The 17,427-nt window shown below is 42.1% G+C and overlaps 1 protein-coding gene across 5 annotated transcripts in view; it reads right to left on the reverse strand.

The window, feature by feature from the left end:
- Window positions 1–17,427, reverse strand: part of LOC126985437 (uncharacterized) — a 239,188-nt gene that overhangs the window by 22,546 nt on the left and 199,215 nt on the right. For all 5 annotated transcript variants that reach the window (XM_050840306.1, XM_050840305.1, XM_050840307.1 and 2 more), the window contains exons 12-13: window positions 14,355–14,672; window positions 8,451–8,619 (exon numbers count right to left, since the gene is read on the reverse strand). In XM_050840306.1, coding sequence (XP_050696263.1) covers window positions 8,451–8,619; window positions 14,355–14,672 — 487 coding nt within the window. The remainder of the gene's footprint in view (window positions 1–8,450; window positions 8,620–14,354; window positions 14,673–17,427) is intronic.

Below are 17,427 nucleotides of genomic sequence, written 5' to 3' on the forward strand. Positions count from 1 at the left end.
TATTTCCATTTCCTTTCTCCATTTGATTTATTTCTTCCCTCTCCTTCTCTGTTTTCTCTCCATTCCTCCCTTTCCTCCATCTTCTTTTGTTTTGTTTTTCTTCCTTTTTCCAATTCTGATCTGTGTCCCTTTTTTTACTTTCTTTTCCTTACTCTCCTTTCTCTCCCCTAACATCTATTCCCTTCTCTCATCTTTCCTCTCTTCTACTTCATTCCCCTCTACTTCCTTTATTTCCTCTCTCCTGTTTTTTTTTCTTTCCTCCTTCTTTCTCTTTCTCTCTTTCTCTTTTACTCTCCTTTCTCTTCCTTGACATCTATTCCCTTCTCTCATCTTTCCTCTCTTCTATTTCATTCCCCTCTACTTCCCTCCTTCTCTCCTGGTCTTTTCTTTCCTCCTTCTTTCTCTTTCTCCCTCCCTCTCTCTATCTCCCTCTCTCCCTCCTCTCCATTCCTTTTCACAGTCCGTATTTTTTCTCTCTTGTACATCTCTATCACCCTTCTTCCTCCTCCTCCTCCTCCTCCTCCTCCTCCTCTTGGTCTTCTTTAAGAGTAGCATCCCCTTGTTTAGACGAAGCTTTGTGGCCGCGGTTCTGTGCAAAGAGTAAGGGGAAGAAGAGGGAAGAGGAGGAGGAGGAGGAGGAGGAGGAGGAGGAGGAGGAGGAGGAGGAGGAGAAGGTGAAATGTTTGGTGTGGTAAAGAGGTGAAGAGGAGGAGTATCGTTGTTGTTGTTGTTGGTGGTGGTGGTGGTGTTGATGGTGGTGGTGATAGAGATGGCGAGGAAGAAGAAGAGGAGGAGGAAGAGAAGGGAAAGAAGAAAGAGGAGCAAAAGGAGGAGGATACGGAGAAGAAGAACGAGGTGGGGGATGGGGAAGTATAGGAAGAGGAGAAGAAGGAGGAGGAGGAGGAGGAGGAGGAGGAGGAGGAAGAAGAATAAAAAACGGTGACGGTGGTTTCGGAGGGGAGAAGACGGAGGGGAAGGAAGGGAGGAAATAAAATGGAGGAAGAGGAGGAGGAAAAAATAAATGGAGGAGAAGGAAGATTTGAGGGGAAGGAAGAGAGGTACAAAAATAGATAAGTCAATTTCTCTCTCTCTCTCTCTCTCTCTCTCTCTCTCTCTCTCTCTCTCTCTCTCTCTCTCTCTCTCTCTCTCACACACACACACACACACACACACACACACAGAACAATCCACTTAATGGCCCTAATATCGTAACTGGCAACTCTCATTTTAGTTACAATGCCTCATAAGATTAGTCTCTACCCCCATCTCTCTCTCTCTCTCTCTCTCTCTCTCTCTCTCTCTCTCTCTCTCTCTATTTATCGATCGCCATCTATTTCTTTTTTAATCCAACTTTATCTTAGTGACATTTCAAGGCTAAAAACTTCCTTCGTATATCACAGAGAGAGAGAGAGAGAGAGAGAGAGAGAGAGAGAGAGAGAGAGAGAGAGAGAGAGAGAGAGAGAGGAGGAGAGAGAGAGAAGAGAAGGAGTGAGGACAGGCTGGTAAAGAGGGAAGGGAGGAGGAGAGAGATGGAGGGGTAAGGGAGGGTAAGAGGTTAGGAATGAGCCTGAGGGGAGAGATGGAGGAAGGCAGGGAGAGAAAGGGAGGGAGATAGAGGGAGGGAGAGGGAGGGAGTGAAAGTTTGGAAGGAAGGAAATGAGGTCAGGATGGATGGCGAGAAGAATAAAAGTTTGAAAAGAAGAGGGAAAGTATGTAAACTGTGTGATAATGGAGAGAGAGAGAGAGAGAGAGAGAGAGAGAGAGAGATACATGAGATCAGATTATTTCATCCAACGTTCATTGCACTTTATAATTGACTCTCTCTCTCTCTCTCTCTCTCTCTCTCTCTCTCTCTCTCTCTCTCTCTCTCTCTCTCTCTCTCTCTCTCTCTCTCTCTCTCTCTCTCTCTCTCTCTCTCTCTCTCTCTCTCTCTCTCTCTCTCTCTCTCTCTCTCTCTCTCTCTCTCTCTCTCTCTCTCTCTCATATTCACCGCAGAACATAATCAACGTCTTTTATAATTCTCATCTCATAAGCGCCATCAGGCCGACACCTTCCTCATTATCTTTCTTTTTTGGCTTTCCTTAATTTATTCACGCCCCGCTTTCCCTCCCGCGAACTCCACGTTAATAGGTCGCGGCGAGACGCAAGGAAAACGTGAAGAAGATAACACGAAAGATTGATGATAAAAGAGGAAAGAGGGAGACGAGGGAAAGGAGAACTAAGATAGGATATGAAAACGATAGGATACGAAAACGAAGGATACGAAGCAGTATAGAAGAATGAGAGCGTGACAATAGTGATAAAGGAGAACTTGTATAGCATGAAAAGTATAGTGTGATAACGATAACAAAACAGGAGACAAAGAATAGTTTAAGGAAATCAATGCGACAGAGCAGAAATAAATAATGAAAATAACGTATAATTAACGATAACAAACGATAACAAAGGAAGCAGAAGAGGAAAATAAATGGAGAGAAACAAGAAGACGGAATAGAATTAAATCAAAATTATATACCATAAAAAAGATGATAAAAGAAAATGAGGTGAGGAAGGAAAGGAGAGGAAGGAAGGGAGGAAGAGAGGGAGGGAGAGAGGAAAGAAGGGTCAGAAAGCGTTAATAAGAATAAGATGGCAAGATAATATGAATAACGGATAACATATATAAGGGGAAGAGAGAGGTAATAATAAAGATAATAAGATAAAAAAATAATGAATAAAGTATAAACGAGTAAAACAGAGCAATAAGGAGTCTGATTCTTCTCCACCTCTTTTGCCGGGGTCGTGGCTGAGTGGTTTACGATCGGACACCATTCCTGACATAGCGGTACCACGGTTCGAATCTCCTCACCCAATCTTGAAACATTCTTGGGGTCGTGGCTAAGTGGTTTACGATCGGATACCCTTCCTGACATAGCGGTACCACGGTTCGAATCTCCTTACCCAATCTTGAAACATTCTTGGGGTTGTGGCTAAGTGGTTTATGATCGGATACCCTTCCTGACACATGACGGTACCAGGGTTCGAATCTCACCATATCTCAAAACATTCTTGGGGTTGTGGCTAAGTGGTTTACGATCGGATACCCTTCCTGATACATGACGGTACCAGGGTTCGAATCTCCTCACCCTACCTCAAAACATTCTTGGGGTCGTGGCTAAGTGGTTTATGATCGGATACCCTTCCTGACATATAGCGGTACCAGGGTTCGAATCTCACCCTACCTCAAAACATTCTTGGGGTCGTGGCTAAGTGGTTTATGATCGGATACCCTTCCTGACACATAGCGGTACCAGGGTTCGAATCTCACCATATCTCAAAACATTCTTGGGGTCGTGGCTAAGTGGTTTATGGTTGGACACCCTTCCTGATTCAAAGCGGTACCAGGGTTCGAATCTCCTCATCCAATCTCAACGCATCCTTGCCTTGCCGCTCAAACTCACCCAATCACAGCGGCCCCAAGAGATCAACAGTAAATAATGGCAGAAAATAACAAAAGAAAGAAAGCATGAAATAAGACGATCACAAAAGTCCCAGAAGAATATCAGAAAATAGCAGAAAAAAGTTGGAAAGAAAGAAAAGAGAAAATGATATAAAGAGAGAAAATAAAATGAGTCGCTCACAAAATCCCCAACAGAACAGTAATTAATAACAGAAAAAAAATATTATAAAGAAGAATAAAATGAAAGAATCTGATAAGAAAAAAATAAAATAAGTCGATTAAAAGTCCCGACAAAACTACAGCAAAAAAAAAATAAATAAAGAAAAATAACAGAAAATTGAAGGAAGCAAAAAATTAAAATAAAAGTAAATTGAAGGAAGGAAGCAAAGAAGGAAAATAAGAGGAAATGAAGGAAGGAAGCAAAGAAGGAAAATAAGAGGAAATGAAGGAAGGAAGCAAAGAAGGAAAATAAGAGGAAATTGAAGAAGGAAGCAAAGAAGGAAAATAAGAGGAAATGAAGGAAGGAAGCAAAGAAGGAAAATAAGAGGAAATGAAGGAAGGAAACAAAGAAGAAAAATCAGAGTAAATTGAGGAAGGAATCAAAGAAGGAAAATAAAAGTAAATTGAAGAAAGAAAGCAAGAGGTAAAAACAGATGGGGAGCAACAAAAACACACCTTAATGAGCGGCAGAACAGGTAACAGCAGGTACAGGTAACAAACATAATTAACTCTTCACCTGGCCGGGTATAATTTTGCGCTAATGGCCGCCTTCCCTCACCCGCAAAATGTTTATCACACATTATATTCCAATAACACCTAATTAGTGCACCTTTGTTATCCCGCCCAGGTAAAAATAACGTGTTCTGTAAAGGTGTAAACAAACAGTGAGGGGGATCGAGCGTACGCTTTTTTCATCAGTCACCCGAATGTTTGAATGCGATTGGGATTTTGTTTTCATATCGGATGTAATTTTTTTTATACTTTCTTTTTCAGGTGTGTTTATTGGGCAGGTTAAAAAGTCATGCGTAAAAGGTCAATGAGCCGGATATGTTTTTTTTTTCTTTTTTAGTATTGATGTTTTTTTTTTAATCTCTCAAATAAATTATAAAAACATCAACAATACGCCTTTTTTGGGGGGGGGCTTCCCTGTTGAGTCTTTGTGCTTCATTAATAATTCAAGTAAATTTTTCTAAAACAACGATGTCAGATTGGTTTTATCTTCCTGAATATGACCAGTTTTATTATTTTTATATCCCATTATCTTTTCATTAATATTTGCTTTCTCTCTCTCCGTTTCTTTCTTCCTTTCTTCCCTTCATTTTACTTTGCTTGTTTGTTTCTTTCTTTCCTTGTTTGTTTGTTTTTTCTTTCTTTCCTTATTTGTTTCTTTCCATCTCTCTTTCCTTCACTCTTTCTTTGTTTTTTTATTTATTTATGTATTTCTCTCTTTGTTTCTTTCTCTCTATCTCCTTCTTTCTTTCTTTCCCCCCCCTCTCTCTCTCTCTCTCTCTCTCTCAGAAGCCGACCGTCTCCTTTGTAAGCCGATAAAATAAATAAAAGAAGAAAAACAGCCGCCTGACTTTTCCAATCCGCCGCCGAGTTATCAATGGCCAGATTTGTTTTCTTATTATTCATGTTCCTTTTGTTTGCACACGAGGAGAAAAAACGCCACAATCGACCTTTTATTCCATCCTTTTATTCCTTTACTAACTGACAAAGGAAGGCGGTCGTGTCCCTCCCTGTCTCCTCCCTCCCTCTACCTGACACGCCTGTACGCTTACCTGGCCACAACATGCTACCTGGGGAGAAAACACCTGTGGAATGACTAAACCTAGACTAAACTACTCTAGCTCGTAAGGAATAGATAGTACCTGGGGATGCAAAGTTACCTGGAAAAAGGCGAGTGCAGGTTTAAATAAGGAGGACAGAGAAGTCACCTGGGCATGGAAGGAAAGGAGGGGGAACCGAGAGCAAAGTTACTTAAGAAAAGGGAGAGTGGCCGGCTAAATTGAAAGGGAAAGAAAAATACCTGAGTGAAGTTACCTGGGAATGGGAGAGTACCTGAGCAAGGGAGGAAAGGAGAAATACCTGATAAAGCAAAGTTAGGTGGGAAAGGGAAAGTATTGAAACAGACTAAGTGGAAAGAATAGTCCCTGAGAGAGCTGAGTTACCTGGGACGGGGAGTTTACCTGAGCAAGGGATGAAAAGAGAAAGTGACTGAGAAAGCGAAATTACCTGGTGAGTGGAAAGGTAGTGGGTTAACTCAGGAGAAAAGAAAAGTGACTGAGAGAGCAAAAGTATGCCTGGGGAGTGGCAGAGAACACCTGTGCAAATAAAACTGTACCTGTGCAAGAAATTAAAGTGCCTATGGAGAACTAGAGGGCTTGAGAAGGGGGAAAATATATACGGATGGAAGAAAAGGTACAAGGAAAGGAGAAAGAGTGATTGTGTAGAACGAGTGTGTCTGGGAAAGGGAGGAAATATATACGGAGGGGAAAAGAATCAGGAAAGGGGAAAAAGTGATTGTGTAGAACGAGAAGGGGTGAACGAGAAAGGGTGAAAATATATACGGATGGAAGAAAAGGTACCAGGAAAGGGGAAAGAGTGATTGAGTAGAACGAGTGTGTCTGGGAAAGGGAGAAAAAATATACGGAGGGGAAAAGAATCAGGAAAGGGGAAAAAGTGATTGTGTAGAATGAGAGTGAATGGGAAAGGGAGAAAAAATATATGGAGGGGAAAAGAACCAGGAAAGGGGACAGAGTGATCGTGTAGAACGAGCGTGACTGGGAAAGGGAGAAAAAATATACGGAGGGGAAAAGAACCAGGAAAGAGGACAGAGTGATTGTGTAGAATGAGCGTGACTGGGAAACAGAGAAAATGTATATGAAGGGAAAACAAAGTACCAAGAAACAAAAAGTGACTGTGGAAAACTTAAGTGGAAGGGAGAAAACATAGGAAGGGGATATACCTATTTTGCCTCAAGACGGGAGAGCACACCAATGAATATAAATAGACCAAGATGAGAACAACACCTGTGGATGAGAAAAAGCAACACAGAGACGAAAATAGAGAACGAGGAAGAGACACAGAAGAGTAATTAAGGGCGAAAAGAGCATCAGGGGAGAGGCAACAATTAACACTGAAGAAAAACTCGTGTGTGGAGGGAGATAAGGAGCAAGGAGAAAACAAGCGTTCCTGGAAAAGCACAAAGGGAGGAGGAAGAAAAAATTAGGCCTAAAAATACCTGACGAAGTAGAAAGTAAGTTACCTTAAAATGGGAAAACAGTAAAGAAATGAAGCGAAAAATATTGATGAAGTGGAAGAGAAAAATTTATCTGGAAATTTACGGTGAAAATATGAAGGAAAGTAAGAAAATATAGAGGGGAAAAGTCTACCTGTGGAGGGGAAATTACCTGAAGGAACAATTTTACCTGAGAAAGTAGAAAATAATGAATTAACTTAAAAGAGAGAGAGAGAGAGAGAGAGAGAGAGAGAGAGAGAGAGAGAGAGAGAGAGAGAGAGAGAGAGAGAGAGAGAGAGAGAGAGAGAGAGAGAGAGAGAGAGAGAGAGAGAGAGAGAGAGAGAGAGAGAGAGAGAGAGAGAGTGTGTGTGTGTTGCTACCTGAGGAGAGGTATTAATTTTACCTGGAGAAATAAAAGTGAAGACAACAACGTAAACTTCAGAGAAAAATACACCTGAGGGAATTTAATAATTTTACCTGGGGAGAAAAAAGAAAACAACCTATACGAGAGAGAGAGAGAGAGAGAGAGAGAGAGAGAGAGAGAGAGAGAGAGAGAGAGAGAGAGAGAGAGAGAGAGAGAGAGAGAGAGAGAGAGAGAGAGAGAGAGAGAGAGAGAGAGAGAGAGAGAGAGAGAGAGAGAGCAAAAAGAAGAAATGTTGGAGCAAACGGAAAAGGAAGATTCGCAAAAAATACTGTGATTGAGAAATATGTAAAAAAAAAAATATATATATATATATAAAAAAAAAGAGAAAAAACACAGGAAAAAAATGGTGCTAGTAAATTAATGAATGCAAAGGTGTCACCGGTGAAGTAACCAATAGAAAGTTGTTCCACGTTAGACAACAAAAATGAAGGTTAATTAAAGGATGGGTTAAATAATCTTAAGCAAGGCGCCACTGGTTAAATTACAAGTAAGAAGGCGAGTCACTGGTAGATTAATAAGTAAGAGGGCGAGGGAACAGTTGACGGGCGCTGACGGGGGCTGATGATGATGAAGATGGAAAATAAGTATAAAGGATGCAAGTAAGAAAGTAAGGTAGGGTAAGAGAAAAAAGAAAACAAGAAAATTAGTCAATAAGATAGGTCAACAGAAAAGTAAATAATGATGGTGATGATGATGGAGGATATTAAGTAAGCAAGAGGGTAAGCAAGAAAGTAAGTATATGTGAGTGAGAAAGTAAGTGAACAAGAAAATAAGCAAATAAGTAAGTAGGTAAGTAGCAAACAAGAAAAAAGAAGTTACAAACTGATTAAGATAAAGGAATAGAAAGGTGTATTTAAGAATAATGTTCCAAGCTATTATAAAACAAAAAGTCACAGGAGAAGATAAAGAAGAAAATGATTTAGACATAAGTTAAAAGCAAAGTGCAGCCCAGGATACCAGACTAATGCATAGAATCACAGGGTAACGTAAGTATAAAGAAAGCAAGGAAGTAAGAAAGTAAGCTAAGTAAAATAAGAAAACAATCAAATGAGTCAGTAAGATGAGTCAATAGATAAGTAAATAACGATTATGATGATGATGGAGGGAAGTAAGTAAATAAGATAGTATGCAAGAAAGTAAGTATAGGTAAGTATGAAAGTAAACAGTAAGTAAATAAGTTGACATATAGAGGTGTGTTTAAGATAACAATAAAGTGGATTCCAAGCTACCAAATAAAAAAAAAAGTTACAAATAAAATGAATGATTAAGACACCAATTAGAACCAAAGTGCAGTCCAGGTAACCACATTAGTACACGGGAATCCCAGGTTAATTAGTCTCCCTCACCTGGGCACGGGGTTGCTGAAGTTGTGGCAGAGTTTCCTGTTCTTGGCGCCGCACACCTTGAGCAGGTAACTCTCCGTCCGGGACTGCGGGTTACCGGGCTGACAGCTCACGGTGACCACGGCGCGCCCAGACTCCGTGAGGGTGCAGTTAACGGGCGCTGACGGAGGAGCTGCGGGAGGGAAGAGGAGGAAGAGCTGATGATGGTGAAGATGGAAAGTAATTATAAAGGAAGCAAGGAAGTAAGAAAGTAAGGTAAGTAAAATAGGAAAGCAAGCAAATGTCAGTAAGATAGGTCAATAGATGAGTTAATAATGATGATGATGGTGATAGAAAGAAAGTAAGTAAGCAAGAAAGTAAGTATTGATAGGAAAGTAAGTTGTAAGAAAATAAGAAAATAAGAAAATAAGTTAGTAGATAAGTGAGTAAATACGTTAATAAGTAAAAAATAGGTAATATGTAAGTAAATAAATTAGAAAACAAGGAAATAGATCAGTAAATAAGTAAGAAAGATACAAAGATAGAGAGTAAGAATGTGAGCTTTTTATTTCTCCTTTTTTTTTATTTACTCTAAGGAAACAACAACAAAAAAAAAAGAGGAAAAATAAAAAGGCCGTTCCGTCTATATCTGTCTACCTGTCCAACACCTTTCACCTTCAATCAACTCCACTCAGCACCTTCACCCATTCACCTATCTTTTACTATCATATTCATTCACTTTCCTATAAATATGTCCATTCTTCAAGGCGGTGGTGATGGTGGTAGTGGTGGTAGTGGTGGTAGTGGTGGGTGGTGGTGGTGGTGGTGAGGAAATAAGAGGTGTTGGAGGTGATGATGATGGATAGGGAACGTAGATAAATAAAGAGAGCGAGAGAGAGAGAGAGAGAGAGAGAGAGAGAGAGAGAGAGAGAGAGAGAGAGAGAGAGAGAGAGAGAGAGAGAGAGAGAGAGAGAGAGAGAGAGAGAGAGAGAGATTATCGTTCTATTCTTAGCGCTGACCGTAAATCCTTTTCCCCAAATCTGTAGTCTTTATAAACTGCTTATTCTCCTCTTTTATCCTCTGCCATGTTTCTCTCTCTCTCTCTCTCTCTCTCTCTCTCTCTCTCTCTCTCTCTCTCTCTCACACACACACACACACACAAACATAACCAAACAAACAAACTGGAAGGAAAAGAAACAGCCGGTAGATTGAAAGCCTTTGAAAGAGCGAAGAGGAAGGAAAGGAAGGAGAGAAGAGGGAGAGGAGAAAGGAAGAGAGCGAGAGAGAAAAGAGGGAGAGGAGAGAAAACCAATCCGTTTCCTTCCAGCGAGGGGTTTGGGGAATTGAGAAGAGGATTCGTGAGAGGAGGAGGAGGAGGAGGAGGAGGAGGTGGAGGAGGAGGAGGAGGAGGAGGTGGAGGAGGAGGGGGAGGAGGAGGAGATGGAGTGGACAGGTAGAGTGAGAGATGAATGAAGAAAAATTGCAATGTTTTACAAATAGATTAAGTGACGAGAGAGAGAGAGAGAGAGAGAGAGAGAGAGAGAGAGAGAGAGAGAGAGAGAGAGAGAGAGAGAGAGAGAGAGAGAGAGAGAGAGAGAGAGAGAGAGAGAGAGAGAGAGAGAGAGAGAGATAATAGATAGACAGAGAAAATGATATGTGGAGATTATCAACAGGGGAAATATGAAAAGAGACAAGATCAGGAAATAATATGACAGTTAAAAATAAATTGAAAAAACAAACGAAAAAAAAACGAAAAAATAAAAACAATAAGAGAAGGAAAAAGAAAACAAGAATGAACGAGGAAATGGAGAGAGGAAAAACACGAGTGAGAGATAAAAGAGATAATATAGGAGAGAAGGAATTAGAGAGAGAGGGAGGGGGAGGGAGAGATGAGAGGAAGGAAGAGGAGGAAGATTAGAAGGGAGAGGAAGAAGGGAATGAAGGAGAGGAAGAAGGCAAGGAGGGGGAGTAGGGAGGGAAGGAGAGAAAGGAAGAAGAGGAAGGGAGGAAGGGATAGGAAGAAGGAAAGGAGGGTGAGGAGGAAGAAGAGGAGAGAGAGAAAGAAGGCAAGGAGGTAGAGGAGAGAGTGTATGAGGGAGAGGAGGAAGGGAAGGAGAGAGGAGAAAGGGAAGGAGGAAGGGAGGGAAGAAGAGGAGCAAGGGAGAGAGAGAGAGAGTAAGAAGGAAAGGAGGGAGGGAGGGAAAGAGGGGAAGAAAGGAAAGGAGGAAGGGAGGGAGGGAGAGGAGGGAATGAGGGAGAGAACAGCTGAACAGGAGACTAAATCTTTCCTCTAATCTGCTGGAGATAGAGAGAGGGTGCAGGGAGAGGAGGGAGGGAGGAAGGCGTGGAGGGGAGGGAGAGTATCGTCTGGCTTTCTCTCTCTCTCTCTCTCGTTCCTTGGATACAATAGTGCGGCTGCATACTGGAATGAACACACACACACACACACACACACACACACACACACGAACACACATGCACACACATACATACGCACACACATACACTACAAGCTGAGGAAATTGCACACAAAGTAACATTTGGCAACGTACATATACACAGATGGCCTTCATGCACACACACACACACACACACACACACACACACACACACACACACACACACACACACACACACACACACACACACACACACACACACTCAACAAAGCCCGAAGTGGCCTAAGGGTCGTCTTCATATCCTGACTAAGTTTACAACAAGAGGACGAGACGCTCCTGGGAAAAGAAATCCTTGCTTCCAGGACAGACAGCGGCAAGGTTTAGTATTTGTTATTTTGATGAGCAGGACGAACAAGGCTGAAGGACACACTCTCTCTCTCTCTCTCTCTCTAACACACGCAAATCTCATATTCCCATCTGTCGGAGACTTATGATCGGATACATCTCTCTCTCTCTCTCTCTCTCTCTCTCTCTTCCCCGAGGTTCTAGTCTGCAAAGTTGTGATTATTTCCTGAGAGAGAGAGAGAGAGAGAGAGAGAGAGAGAGAGAGAGAGAGAGAGAGAGAGAGAGAGAGAGAGAGAGAGAGAGAGAGAGAGAGAGAGAGAGAGAGAGAGAGAGAGAGAGAGAGAGAGAGAGAGAGAGAATTTAAAACATGATTGAAATTATCCGACTTTCCATCTTCTCTCTTCATTCTTTCTTCTTTATTGCTCTATTTTGCCAGCCATTTTCTCGCTTTTCACTCATTTTCTTTATTATCTGTCTCATTTGTTCCCCTCCCTCTCACGCTCTTCCAGACACGCACACACACACACACACACGCACACACACACACACATTATATTTCTCTTTCAGCATCTATCTATCTATCTATCTATCTATCTATCTATCTATCTGTCTGTCTATATCTCTCTATCAATCTATCTATCTTTTTCTCTCTCCCCCGAATTCAAACCTACACACACACACACACACACACACACACACACACACACACACACACACACACACACACAGACGCACACACACACTTTCCGAAATACCTCCCGGAGAATAGAGTAAAGGTATTCCAAGTTTTGTTGTTGCATTAAAGAAAAATTGGAAAAGAATAAAAAGAGGCGAGGCTGAAATTGAAAACTTGAGGAATATATAAAAAAAGGAGGCACGCAAAAGTGAGAAAGTCCAAAGGCGAGCGATATGAATGAAAGCGGAAGAGGGAGAAAAAATAAAAAGCATCGGGCGATTGAACGAATACAAAAGGAGACCAGAAACGAAAACGAAGTAAGAGAGGTGGAAATAATGAATAACGAAGGGATGAAAAATAATGACGCGTGTAAAAGAGTGAATAGCAAATAGAGGTATATAGGTATAACAGAGACATGAAACAGGAAATTAAAAAGAAAATAATATTGATATGGAAGAAAAAAATACTGATGGAAGAAAATGTAACAAGCAACAGAGATCAAGAAAAGATAAATACAGAGAAAAAATAAAATAATGAATCAGAGAATGAAAACTAAGAAAAATAAATAACGAAAGAAAGACAAATACATAAAAATCAAAGCAATAAGAATATAGAAAAGAGAAAAAGGGGAAACAAGACAGAGAGAGAGAGAGAGAGAGAGAGAGAGAGAGAGAGAGAGAGAGAGAGAGAGAGAGAGAGAGAGAGAGAGAGAGAGAGAGAGAGAGAGAGAGAGAGAGAGAGAGAGAGAGAGAGAGAGAGAGAGAGAGAGAAAACGAATCATAACAAACCACACACACACATAAACACAAAGAAAAAAGAAAAACAAATAACAAACAGAAAAACAAAGGAAAAATCCCCCAAAACGCAAACAAATAAACAAAAAGAAAACAAAGAAAAAAAAGGACAAATAAAAAAGTAAATAAATCATAAAAAAAACGAAGAAACAGAGAGTACAAAGAAGAGAAAAAAAGAAAGAAACACACAGACAGGGGACTAAACACAAAAGATAAGGTCCATTTGCATAAGTGTAGACCTGGAGATACAGGTGAATGTGGCCTCATTAGCGTACCTGGCTGTGACCTGGGCCCGCATTAAGGTGTGTGTTTGTGTGTGTGTGTGTGTGTGTGTGTGTGTGTGTGTGTGTGTGAAAGAGATAGATAGACAGACAAAGAGACATATAGACGGATAGATATAGATAGATAGAGAGAAATAAATAAAGAAAGAAGGAAGAGGAAGAAAAGGATGAGGAGGAGGAAGCAAATAATTAGAGATAAGCAGAGGGAAAAAGTCATGGAGGAAAACATATGACGACAAAAAGATGTAGAGAAAGAAAGAGAAAGAGGAAGAGGTAAAAATAAGAGCTGGAAGAATATGAAGAAAAGGAAGAGGAGGAGGAGAAGAAGGAGGCAGCAAATAATTAGAGATAAGCAGAGAAGAAAAACACATAAAGGAAAATAAGCAATGGCAAAAACATGCGGAGGAAGAGAAGGAAAAGGAAGAGGAGGAGAGAGAGACGAGGAGAAAATAAGACCAGGAGAATGAGGAAGAGGAAAGCAAAGGAGTCTCATGGCGAAAGCAGGTCACACACACACACACACACGCACAAACACACACACACACACACACACACACGCACGCTGTATTAAAAGGGTGTTTATCCGGCCATTAACAAAGGATTAAGCGGAGTCTTGCGTCGCTTTCCTCTTTACTTTGCGCGTGACCATCTCTCTCTCTCTCTCTCTCTCTCTCTCTCTCTCTCTCTCTCTCTCTTTCACACACACATGCACATATTTACTCCACTTTCTCTTTTCTCTCTCCTACACACACCTTCCTACAGTGTTCACCTTTCCCTTACCTCTTTCCTCCCTATTCGAATCACCTTTCCCTCCTCACATATACGTTCTCTTTTCACTCCTCTGCACACACCTTACCTTCATACCTTTTTTCACCTTTCCCCCCGCTCCTCCTCCGCCCCCCCCGACTCATCTTTTTCACCTGGTTTTACTCATGTATTCTCCTGCATTCTTCTTTTACCTCTCTATACACACCTTACCCACCGTTGCCAGGTTATCGTACCCAAGAGCATAGTATTTACCGGTTTCTGACGCCTAACCATTGCCAAGAAACATCAGGATCTAACTCTTTTAACGATAACTATAAATGAGTTTCGTTACCGGAGCCCAGAAGACAGTTTTGGGCTAGGAAGTCGGGAAATATAAGCGGCTGAGTACGACAATCTGGCAACGTTGACCTTACCTTCCCACTTTTCCCCCTTTCTCCCCAACACTCCTCTCCCCCCTCCCACACATTCTCCTTTCACCCCTCTATATACATCTGACCTTCCTAACTTTCCACTTTTCCCCCTTTCTCCCCAACACACCTCTCCTCCCCTCCCACACATTCTCTTTTCATCCCTCTACATACTTCTTACCTTCCTACCTTTCCAGTTTTCCCTTCCTTCACCTTTCTTCTCCCCCCTCACACCTGTTCCCACCTGGCCCCACTCACCTGGCTTCCGCACGACCACTTCACACGGTTTCTCCTGGCGCCCCACGTTGTTCTGGGCCCAACACTGCAGGACCCCGAGATTGGCCGCAGCGACGCCAGTATCTGTCACGTTATCTCGAGGCACGGTGAAGTTAACGGACGACGAGGTGCCTGTGGAGGTGATGAGGGGGGGCACGACGCGGCGGGAGTACCCAGGCGTCACCCACACCCACGAGAACTGGATGGGAGCGCTGGGGGAGGCGTGGACTCTACAGAAAGCCCGCACGGTGGAGCCAACTTCACCCCACACGTCGGCCTCCTCGGCACACACTGGGGCGTCTGTGGAGGGAGGGAGAGAAGGAGTGAGAGAGTGTACGTGTGTGTCTGTGATAAAAGAGAGAAAGAAAGAGACACAGGAGGGGTTGTTATTGCCCAGTTAAACCCCAAACGTCATTCTTTTCTGCAAGTACTAGAAGGGTCTTTGAGAGGGAGGGCGAGTGGGAGTGAGAGGGAGTGTATCGTGTGTCTGTGATAGAGAGAGTGTACGTGTGTGTCTGTGATGGAGAGGGAAAGAGAGAGACATAGTAGGAGTTGTTAGTGCCCAGATCAACCCCAAACGTCATTCTTTTCTGCAAGGACTAGAAGGGTCTTTGAGAGGGAGAGCGAGAGGGAGTGAGAGAGAGGGAGTGTATCGTGTCTGTGATAGTGAAAGTAGGTAAAGTTAGTAGTCCTCAGTTCACCTGTAAACATCACTCTTCTGCAAGCACTAAGGGTGTCTGTTAGAGGGATGGAGAGAGTATGTGTGCGTGAGTGAAACAGAAAGACTGATTTATTGGGGCATGGTATCACAGTGCCGAAAAAAAAACTATGGTCATACGGCGCTGAGAAAGACAAAGGAGGAGTTGGTATCGCCCAGTCCGCCTCTACACGTAGTCTCTCCTGCAATTACTAGGACGTCTGCGGGAGGGAGGGAGAGCGAGAATGATAGGGAAAGAGTGTATGTGTGTATGTCTGAATTTTCTTTTTACAGCAGAGGAAACAGTTCAAGGCCAAAAAAAAAAAGGAAACAATAATGAAAAAAAAGGCCCGCTACTCACTGCTCCTACAAAAGAGTCAGGAGGAGTGGCCGAAAGATAGGTCAATTTTGGGAGGAGGATAGGGAGAAAAAAAAAGGCAATAGGTAGAGTTTGTATTACCCAGTTAACCCCTAAACATCAGTCTCCAACACACACTGGGAGGGAGAGTGGGAGGGAAAGTGTATGTGTGTGTGTGTGTGTGTGTGTGTGTGTGTGTGTGTGTGTGTGTGGAATATATTGTAAGGTGATATGTGGGAGAGAGAGAATGACAATGGGAAATGTTGGCGGTTCGCAGTTCACAACTAAACGTCAGTCTTTTCTGCATACATTGGGGAGCCTGTACAAGGGAGGAAGATCCAGATTGAGAGAGTGTATACATGTGAGAGAGAGAGGGAGAGAGATGGAAGGGCAATGGACGAGAGAGAGAGAGAGAGAGAGAGAGAGAGAGAGAGAGAGAGAGAGAGAGAGAGAGAGAGAGAGAGAGAGAGAGAGAGAGAGAGAGAGAGAGAGAGAGAGAGAGAGAGAGAGAGAGAGAGAGAGAGAGAGAGAGAGAGAGAGAGAGAGAGAGAGAGAGAGAGAGAGAGAGAGAGAGAGAGAGAGAGAGAGAGAGAGAGAGAGAGACGAAAAAGAGGAGTTGCTCATGATTCAAAACGTTGCCCAGCTCACTGCCAAACATCCGCATCTTCTAAACATCCCGGCACGTTTGAGAGAGAGGGGAAAGGAGTGAAAGGAGGAAGGATTAGCAGAGTGCAAGAGAGTGCAGGAGGAGGAGGAAGGGGCAGTGCGTGAGAGTAAGTCCTTAGTTCATACCATACGTTACTAGTTAAGCATCTGAGAAGGGGAGAAGAGAGATAGAGAGATATAGAGAGAGAGGAGTATAAATCGGTAGGGCTGAGAATATGTGCGAGAGGGATGAAGCGTACTGAGTGAGAGAAGGGCCCGTGTTCAACCCTCCATCACTCTGCTTAACGTATTCTGACCCGACTATGTGAGGGAGGAAAAAATGTGTCAAGAGGAATAAAAGAAAAAAAATGGTAGTGTTGTGAATTGGAGAGAAGAGGAATAGAAAACGTAACTGAGTGAAAGAAGGGCCCCTGTTCAACCCTCCATCACTCTGCTTAACGTATTCTGACCCGACTATGCGAGGGAGGAAGAAATGTGTAAAGAGGAATAGAAGAAAGAAATGGTAGTGCCGTGAATAGAAAGAGAAGATAAGCACATGGGATAGAAAAATAGAGTTGGAATACCTCTTCATATACTGTCGGGAGATACATGTAAGAGAAGAGATTTAGAAAGAGGAATAAAAGAAAAAAATGGCAAATTAGTGAATGGGAGAGAGGAGAAACTAATGAAATGGTGAATAGGGATAGAGTTTAAATGCCTAGTTTACTTCATAATAAAGTTATATCAACCTTCTCTTCATATACAGGCAGGAGAGTCATGTGAGAAGATAGATAGAGCAATTGAAGAAATAATTGTTAAAGCAGTGAATAGGGGAGAAAAGAAACTAATGAAATAGTGAATAGGGAAAGAGTTTAAATGCCTAGTTTACTGCATATATCAAACTACTCTTCATATACAGGCAGGAGATTCATGTGAGAAGATAGAAAGAGAAAGACGGAAGAGATAATTGGTAGAGTAGTGAATAGGAGAGAAAAGAAACTAATGAAATGGTGGATAGGGAAAGAGAATGCCGAGTTTACTTCACATATCAACCCACTCTTCATATACAGGCAGGAGAGTCATGTGAGAAGATAGAAAGAGCAATGGAAGAAATAATTGGTAGAGAATTGAATAGGAGAACAAAGAAGCTATTGAAATGGAAAATATTCAAAGAGAATGCCGAGTTTACTTCACACATGAACATGATCTTCACACCCTGGAGGAGGAATAGAAGAGGAAAAGAAGAAGAAAAATAATAAGGAGGAGGAATAGAAGAGAAAATGAAGATGAAAAATAATAAGGAGGAGGAATAGAAGAGAAAATGAAGAAGAAAAATAATAAGGAGGAGGAATAGA

The sequence above is a fragment of the Eriocheir sinensis genome, chromosome 59 (assembly GCF_024679095.1).
Source record: "Eriocheir sinensis breed Jianghai 21 chromosome 59, ASM2467909v1, whole genome shotgun sequence".
In the NCBI taxonomy this organism is placed as follows: domain Eukaryota; kingdom Metazoa; phylum Arthropoda; class Malacostraca; order Decapoda; family Varunidae; genus Eriocheir; species Eriocheir sinensis.